This window comes from Euleptes europaea, chromosome 1 (assembly GCF_029931775.1).
Source record: "Euleptes europaea isolate rEulEur1 chromosome 1, rEulEur1.hap1, whole genome shotgun sequence".
Lineage (NCBI taxonomy): Eukaryota > Metazoa > Chordata > Lepidosauria > Squamata > Sphaerodactylidae > Euleptes > Euleptes europaea.
Window position 1 is genome coordinate 52,210,855 of NC_079312.1, and position 9,187 is coordinate 52,220,041.

General features: G+C 44.0%; 1 protein-coding gene and 1 non-coding gene across 2 annotated transcripts; both read right to left on the reverse strand.

Annotated features, from left to right (window-relative positions):
• Positions 1-1,784: 1,784 nt before the first annotated feature.
• On the reverse strand, positions 1,785-6,725 carry RPL32 (ribosomal protein L32). Its single transcript, XM_056852749.1, has 4 exons — positions 6,690-6,725; positions 3,380-3,480; positions 3,002-3,183; positions 1,785-1,962 (listed from the first exon to the last, which is right to left on the reverse strand). Exons 2-4 carry the CDS (start codon positions 3,473-3,475, stop codon positions 1,833-1,835), a joined length of 408 nt encoding a protein of 135 aa, XP_056708727.1. The 5' UTR covers positions 3,476-3,480; positions 6,690-6,725; the 3' UTR covers positions 1,785-1,832.
• Positions 3,542-3,681, reverse strand: LOC130493649 (small nucleolar RNA SNORA7). Its single transcript, XR_008934011.1, has one exon. It is a non-coding gene; the product is annotated as a small nucleolar RNA SNORA7 (small nucleolar RNA).
• Positions 6,726-9,187: the final 2,462 nt, after the last annotated feature.

A 9,187-nucleotide genomic window follows, 5' to 3' on the forward strand; every position in this document is an offset into this window, starting at 1 on the left:
TATGGCTGTTTGGCAAATAGAGAATGTTGACCTCTTGTGACCATGGGTTGCTAAATTTTAGAATTTATTCCTTATGAGTTATTCTGTGAATCACTTAAGTGCTCTATTTATAAAACAGGGTGTCACTTTCCATTCTATATGAAATACATCTGGTAAAAATAAATATCATGTATTTATCTTTAACATTATTTTGACTAGCTTTGACTCAGCTGTATGGCTTTGCTACCAATAGAATTTACGTTTCTGGAGAAATAGAGCAAGTTTCATTGGTTTGCATTCCTTACTGCCAGACTTCAAGGACTCACCTTAAATCGGCTTGACTGCATTTAGAAATTAATTCCCTTAAATCCCAGCTCTACAGTATTCCTTATTGTAAAAATTTGTTGTTTTTTGCTGTCAAGTCACATCAGACTTATCGCAACCCCTGGTGGGGTTTTCAAGGCAAGAGAGGTTCAGAGGTGGTTTGCCATTGCCTTCCACCACGTCACACCCCTGGTATTCCTTGGAGGTCTCCCATCCAAATACTTGCCAGGGTTGATCCTGCTTAGCTTCTGAGATATGACAAGAACAGGCTAGTCTGGGCTATCTAGGTCAGGAAAGTGTAACAATAGTGATCCAGAATTTAATATTCCTTCTCCTTCAAAACCAATATAGTTCTCCTAATCTTCTCATGCTTTATCAGATGCAGATCAAGATCCTGTTCAGACAAAAGCACAACAGCTGTGATTTGAACCATGGAAGTTATCAAGTAACTGCAACCTGTACAGAACTGTACTGAGTTTGAAGGGCACTACCATTCTGTAACCATGTCCCAGTCAACAGTACCTGTATAATGCACACACATTTGCTGGTGGTGGAAAGTGCCCCCAAGTCACAGCTGACTTCTGGCAACCCCATGGGGTTTTCAAGGCAAGAGAAGTTTAGAAAGGGTTTGCCATTGCCTGCCTCTGCCTATTAACCTTGGACTTCCTTGGTGGTTTCCCATCCAAATACCTACCAGGGCCATCCAGGTCAGGGCTTGGTACATTTAGATGTATGTAAAAAGATGAGATTGACTCTATAAAAGATGAGATTGACGGCTCTCAGTTTGCAGGACCTGAGCAAGGCTGTTACCAATAGGATGTTCTGGAGTACATTGATTCAGTGTTGCCATGAGTCGAAAGCGACTTGACGGCTCTTCACGCAAGATTAGCAAGATTTGAGTCCAGTAGTACCTTAGAGCAGGGGTGGGGAACCTTTTTTCTGCCAAGAGCCATTTGGATATTTATAACATCCTTCCAGGGCCGCACATTCTGGCCCTGCCCCCTTTAACCCCTCCATTGTCGCCACTTCCGCCCCCAGCCCTCTTGTAGTACAGAGGAAATACGTTTCTCCACAGCCCAGGTGGGAAAGGGTTAGCACAGTTTCTTGGGCGGTCCTAGCAGCTTCATAGCTAATGACTCTTCTGCAAGGGGGAAAGAAGGTTCCTTTTCTAGGCAAAACAAACTCACATCCACCTTGAATAGAGGCTATTCATGGCCACAGGAGGGGGCGGATCGCCAGACTTAGATCCTTCTGAGCTAGAGATCTGCCAGGACCCATGAGGGCCAGACCAAATGATTTCGCGAGCCTTAAACGGCCCCCGGGCCTGATGTTCCCCACCCCTGCCTTAGAGACTAATAACATTTTCAATTTTCTCTTTGGAGCTTTGACTCTCGAAAGCTCATACCCATTAGCAGTTACCGGATTTCACCCTTTAAGAATCATACCATCTCAGTGCAATTAAACTCAAACGAAACATCAAATTTTCAGTACTTTTGATATTTTTATTAAATATCATTGCATAAGAACAACTATTCATTCTCTTCGCTGCGCAGTCTTGCATTTGGATTGGTAACCTTGATGGCAAGCTGGGCTGCCCTCTCCACAATTACTTTCCGATTCTTGGAGGAAACATTGTGAGCGATCTCTGCACAATAGGACCTGGTGGAGGAGAGAAAACAACGATGGCAGAATATTAAGTGTGCTTCATGCAAGCAAGAATGTTCTACATTGTTAAGCAGTCATTTTGGCTGTACAAAGCGGAAGAGCTGATCTTTCCATTCAGGAGAATCAGACACCCCCACTCGCCCTGCTCCACATAAGGTCTCTGAAGAGGATGCCTGCAGACCTTATAAAATACATACAAATACAGGTGTGGTACCACCTCTCCAAAGACCTGCTTGTACATTTGGAAGCAGTGCACCCCAAGAACTCTTCATGCTGCTGGCAAGCCAAATTAACGTAACTACATCTTTGTATTATTCCCAGTTTCAGAATGCACAGTGGCTGTTCTACTTGCACAAGCAATGCCTCTGCTGATTCCTATCCCACTGCTGCACTCTATGCTGTTTCTGAGTGTTCACCAAACCCCAGAAGGTTTAGGGAGTACAGGGCTGGAGCAGGAAAGGGAAGGTGGGAAGCTGTTCCACAAACTCAGCTCTGGCTTGCAGCGTACAAGATCCACCTCACAATTTTTGTTGAGGTCTGCTGTATTTTATCTTGCCCTTCCTCCAAGGAGCTCACAGTGACTCTTCAGCCCAACCACCCTGTGGGAGAGGATAAGCTTTATAAGCTTTAGAAGGGATATTGCCTTCTTGCCCTGTTTGACAGTTCAAGAGAACATCCAGTCCAGCATTCTCTTTCCAACACAGTGGCCAACCAGAGGGCGTCTGCTGCTGGACTAGACAAGATTTTTGGCCAAACCCAGTAGGGGGTGTGTGTCTCATGTCAACTTGAGCCGGAATTTCTGCCGGGTCTTATCCCAACATCTAGCCAGCCTAAAATTACTTCAGAAATACCACTGGAGATACATAGACAAATTTATACTCTGATTTTGAAGACTTAAAGAGTGAATGCCTCCATTTCTATCCAACCCTACCTAATACTCCTTTACCCAAATTCACAGCAAGAGCACCACTACATGTAAAAATAAAAACACAATTCTAAAAAGTAACCACTGCAGACAGTTTCCCCAACTTACTTGTTACTCATCATCAGCACCTCCAACTCTTTGACATTGTGGACGAGGAACTTTCTGAACCCCGAAGGCAGCATGTGCTTTGTCTTTTTATTGCTACCGTACCCAATGTTGGGCATCAAGATTTGGCCCTTGAATCTTCTGCGAACTCTGTTGTCAATACCTCTTGGTTTCCGCCAGTTACGCTACAAAAAATGCAAAGAATATAGTTTAAAAACTGAGACACCACACAAACTCCACAGCATCTGCAGCAGAAATCTACTATTCTGTTAAACCAATACTGCAAACATGCCCACAAACTAACCACCAAAATACTCTGAAACAAGTTTTTTTGAGGGAATCCACACATACCCCCTTTTATGCATCTTCTAGCGCACCCACCTTGATTTTGACATAGCGATCAGATTGATGACGGATGAACTTCTTGGTCCTCTTCTTGACGATCTTAGGTTTGATGAGGGGCCTGAGGGCCGGCATGGTGTCTAAAGAAAAATGAACACAGGTGAGTTACTATATCCAAGAGGCAGTAAATGAACCTACTAAGCCTGTCGCAGAGTTATCTTCCATTCACTGGCCTAATACCAAACCAGGAAAGGAATGGGTATCTCACTGCAGCTTCTCTTCCTCCCGTGTCCAAAGCTGGAAGAGTATGGGAAGCTCTCCAGATGCGATCCTGGGAGGTCATACCCTCAGCTACCTTTCCCCTACATGTGCTTTAGTTCAGAGAGCCTTTAAAGTCTGCCAATGTCGTCCTACGCCTTGAGCAAAATTGAACGAAACCTCTACTGCAAATCATCTAATTACCAACTTGCTCTCTGGCTTGTCAGGTCTGACCTCCACACTATCACGCAGTGTAGTAGATGCAACCTAAATGAGCATCTTGCATTCGCGTTTTTCTTCACCTCAGTAGAATCACAGACCACATGAAGTCTCTGCTAACACTCCTCCTAACAACACACATATCAAGTTTATTTTCAACAACCATTTCAAAGTTACTGAATTTTGATCAGAGCATGACGCTATATGGCCAGGGCACTAGTTGTATGCGACACAGGTACCTATTTGCAGTTCCAATAGGCGCACTGGCACTTGCAGAGCCCAATCCTATCAGTGCTTAAGCACACTGCACATGCAATTCTGCAAGAAAGCTTAGGTGGCTTCTAAGCATTTTAAAAACTACCAAACACTCCAACAATGCAAATGTTTGCTGAACAAGAACAAGTTCATCTCCATGGCAGTCCCACATGGTGGCTAGCCTGCGCAAGTGCAGTTCCCATGTGTGCCTGCACAGAAGACCACTTGATGAACAATAGTTACAGTTAAGCGCAACACTGTTTTATCTACAAAAGACTTCTTATGCAAGCACAAATCCTGCCTTATAATCTAGAAAGGTTAACTTGGAGCATTCTTTATAGGTAGCCATAATTCAAACAAAAGTAATTATATGCATTCTACAAAACCCAGCAGAAGACACAACCACTATCTCTCTTTATTTTCCACATGTCAGAGGAGCGCCTCAGGAAAGTACACATCCCTTCAGTTTAAAAATGCGAAGGCCCAGAAAACAGAAAAACCAGGAAATCTGGGGGTCGCACTGAAAAGAATTCCTATGAAATATTTTTTCTTTGAAATAAATCGAATCCTTTTTAAAGCAGGGCTTTCTTCACTTAAAATGTATAACATGAAAGTCTGACCATATTTTTTTCAATTTTACCAAAACACTGAGAAATTGGGGGAGAGCTGAAAAAAAACCCTATGATTTTTCTTTCAGAACAAATGAAATGGTTTTTAAGCAAACTGAAACTCACAATGTATAGCATTGTTTTTCCATTAGAAAAATTGGAAGTACTAAAAAAAGTGAGTAAAATGTGCTAAAACAACATAGAATACACCAGTTTACAATTTTCTTTTTAGTATTGGGTATATTTGCCATTTTTCTTGTAGAATACTAAGAAATTTGCACTTTTAAATTCCATACCAATTAATAGTACTTGATATTACCAAGTCATAAATTATTGTTTATGTTGCTTAAGCAGCAAAATAGTTACCTTCCCATCAAACCTAAACTTATTACATATATTTTAATCCCCCACCCCCCAAAAAAAAACCTGGGGGGAAAACTATTCCTATGGGTTCAAAATTTCTGGCAATTTTACTTCGCCAATTTATTTATACCCCGTTTCCCTCCCCCCCAATGGGGACACAGACACCTTCTATTATTGTCCTCTCCTCCAGTTTACCCTCTCAAGAACCCTGTGAGGTAGGCAGGGTTGAAAGAGAGCGACTGGCCCAAAATCACCCAATGGGATTCCACAGTAGAGTGGGGATTCAAACCTGGATCTCCCAGATCCAACTCCAACATTCTAGCCACTGTATCATGTTGGCTCTCGATTTATTCCATATCAACAACCGGAGTGCTAATTAATGCAGGGTGAGAACATCCTGGACACACAAGGCTGGACATGAGAGCCACATAGGATTTCAATGTCTATTAAAGCACAAGCAAATAGGAGTCCATTCTGAAAGTCCATTCTACCAAGAACACCGTCCCTAAAACCAACTGCATTTTAGTTACTGCAATCTCAAGCTAAACAGCAACCTGTTCAGGAAAAAGGTCAGAGCTGCCTTGTACTGAACCAGACCCTTGGCCCATCAAAGTCAGTATTGTCTACTCAATCAATCAATCCCTTTATTGGCATAAAATACTGTCTACTCAGACCGGCAGCAGCTCTCCAGGGTCTCAGGCAGAGGTCTTTCACATCGCCTAGTCCCTTTAACTGGAGATGCGGGGATTGAACTTGAGGCCTTCTGCATGCCAAGCAGAGGCTCTACCACTGAGCCACAGCCCCTCCCTGAAACTCATGCAAAATGGCAGTTCGATGGAGGTTATCAGACCGATTCCTTTTGGCAAGGATCAGCCAGTAACCCGCTTGCTACTTTAATCGTTTTTCTCATACGTATTCCAGCAATGCAAGCTTCCATATTTTAAGTTAAATATTTACGGAGGCGTTCTACAAAAATATTTTAAACGTCATTGTATTTTATCCCCCACCCTCACGAAGGACAGACAGGCCTCCTTTTTTTTAAATAATTTTTAAATTTTTCTTCATTTAATATATCCATAAAAACAACATAATAATAGAGAGAAAAACAAATAGCATTTCTAATTTAACAATCAAATGACTTCCCCCTCTCCCTCTTCCATCTAAAATTAAACTGCATACTCTTTTGCTAACGGAACTAATCCCAATATTATTTTAATTAACCTGTTCTTGTCGTATCCAACATTATTAACTCAATACCTAATATAAAAATGAACACAACGTATCAGTAAGGGATTAGATCTACAGACAGGCCTCCTTCAGGTCCTGCCTCTTCTCTCTTGCCTGCACTCACACATTTAGACTACACGTGTACAACCTCTCCCCTCCCCAAAAGCCTGCTTTGGAGCTACGAAAGGCTAGCAGGCGCATGCGCACCTGCCTACTCGCGCGCTCCCCTCCCCGGGCGGCACAGCCGACGAAGGAAAAACCCCTGAGCGCCGATGAGCCTCGGCAGCGCCCTGCCGCCGCCAGCTCCCCTACAAATAGCGGCCGGCCCCGACGCAGAAGGCCTCCCAGCACCCCTCCAGAGGCAGCAGGGCCACCCCGGGGGACCCGCCGGCCAGGATGGCGGAGGATCACGACCTTACCAGTCCGCTAATGTCACCACCCGCACAGCTCGGGAGCAGCGCCGCGAGAAAGAGCGAAGCAGGAAGCCGCAGAGGCTGATGGGACGTCACCGCCAGGTCCTGGCAGGTCGCTTCTTTCCCAGGGGCACCGCCGGAAAGACAGCTGATCCAGTGGGCCGAGCCGACTTAACGTCTCAATAAAACGAAACATTGAACGCGTCACAGAAAAATAGCTCGTTCAGGTAATTCTGTCTGCAGTTTATAGTAACTCTCGTACTCTGGTAACTGCATGTAGGACCCTATGACGTCAGTCGTTATGCGCCAAAATAGCAACCGTGGGCAAAGTAGCTGGAACGGGTGTTTGCTAGCACAGCGACACCTGGTGGTGAGATAGAGCTGTGTCAGGTGGAGACTTTCTCGTGGGTACTCTGTACAGTTTTATTTATTAATTTGCTATTCAGTTTTATCTGTTATTTTTTTAAAAAAGAAATTCCTGTTGTGTGGTTTTTGGCTTCAAAGAATGACATTTCAACTTGTACTATCCCTTGTCATGAATGTTCTTTATGCTCTGCTTGAGCCACAAATCAGTTACATGAGAGTAGAATCATACAGTTGGAAGGGACCACCAGGGTCATCTAGTCCAACCCCCTGCACAATGCAGGAAATTAACAACTACCCCACACACGCCCAGTGACCCCAACCCTCCCCCCGCCATGCAGGATCCCACAATCAAAGCACTCCCAACAGATGGCCATCTAGCCTCTGCTTAAAGACCTCCAAAGACGGGGACTCCACCACCCTCCGAGGCAGCACATTCCACCATCGAACAGCCCTCACCGTCAGAAAGTTCTTCCTAATGTTTAGGTGGAATCGCTTTTCTATTAGTTTAAATCCATTACTCCATGTCCTAGTCTCTGGAACCACAGAGAGCTCACTCAGGTGGTAGGCAGAGTAGTTCCAATGGTTTTTCTTGTTCACAGATCACAGCTTTTATCACTGTTAAATGTCTCCCCCCCCCCCAAAAAAGGAAAAATTTCATCCCTTTTCTAAGAGTTCCTTTGAATATTGCTGTGCCATTGAAGACAGGATGGAGCATGAACAATTTCTTCAGAGCTCCTTTACACAAAATAGATTCACTTCTGCCCAATGGAAGTTGCATGAATGACCCAGACGGTTACTAACATGTGAGTTACGCAGAATACCATGGAGAACGAAACTGCAATTATATGCAGTCTGGACCCTTCTGGCTTCCACATAAAATCTCAGAAACAAGAATGCAGGCAATCTAGACATTTGATCAGTCATTCATAGGAGATGGGGAGGGCAGGGAGACACAGTTGGCATTGTGCAATTAAATTAATATTAAATATTAAAACTACTTAGAACAAGTGACCCAGTTACATCTGTATGCTATATAAATGGAGGAAAGCTTACCTGCATAAATCTGCCTACCACCTGAGTGAGCTCAACACAACATCTTTCAGGAGGTGCACCTGTTCTCGTTGCCGTCGGCGGCTGTTCAGTGATTATGACCATTTATTCATGCCAACCCTGGCAGCTCAAGGCAACTGGGCACTGTGGAATAGTCTTCCTGAAGAACCTCAAAGGGCACTTTCTCCAGAAATACAGCAGAACCTTGATAAAGACACCTCTTCCAGTAGGCCTTCGGCTGAGCTTGTAAGATGGTTTGTAATTGGCTGGGTAGCTCCACTGTATAGCGCAAGCTGCTATTTGTTGTTCTGTCTTTGTGGGCTATTGCCTTGATTTTAGTTATATTGCTATACTTAAACACATTGTGTATATAGCCACTTTGCAGCTAGTTGAGGTGGTATATACCTTTTAAAAACAAACCATGAACAGTGATTGAATAGGGAAAGCCCTCGTGAATCAAAATGGGTGTAGTACGTGGTTGGAGGTTTACAGAACCAGGGTTTGGTAAGGTGGGGACTTCCAAGCCCATATGGCCTTAATTAATTGAATTGACACTTTGCTTCTGTTACTGTGTAACATACTACTAGGGTTACCAGGTCCCCCATGGCCAGGGGGGGGCAGATGGGGGCAGGGTTGCCAGTTCCGGGTTGGGAAACTTCTGGAGATTTAGGGATGGAGTCTGGGGAGGACAGGGTCCTCAGTGAGGTACAATGCCATAGTCTACCCCCAAAAGCATCCATTTTCTCCAGGGGAACTTATCTCTGTAATCTGAAGATGAGCTGTAGTTCTGGGGGGTCCCCAGGTCCCACATGGAGGCTGGCATCCCTAAGTACAACAAATGCCCCTTAGTTTGCAGAACCCTTTTACATTCCATACACAATTAGGACTACTCAGAGTGCAGGAATGTCAATGGCAACATAATTGTTTATTGTACAATCTAGAAGTGGGGCAGGGAACACATCTTGGGCCCTTTCCAGATGCTTAATCTTTTGAATGCAAGTTGTTTAATATATACGCAAATTTGATTTGAAGGTTTCAGGCCATTTTCCTCAGGACTGTGCTTTTGTTATATGGATACTACATTTTGC

Coding starts and splice junctions, on each gene's coding strand:
- RPL32 (XM_056852749.1), bottom strand. CDS start 3,475: ATGCCGGCCCTCAGGCCCCTCATCAAACCTAAGATCGTCAAGAAGAGG. Junction 3,184..3,379: donor ATCGCTATGTCAAAATCAAG/GTGGGTGCGCTA, acceptor CATTTTTTGTAG/CGTAACTGGCGGAAACCAAG. Junction 1,963..3,001: donor GTGCTGATGATGAGTAACAA/GTAAGTTGGGGA, acceptor CTCCTCCACCAG/GTCCTATTGTGCAGAGATCG.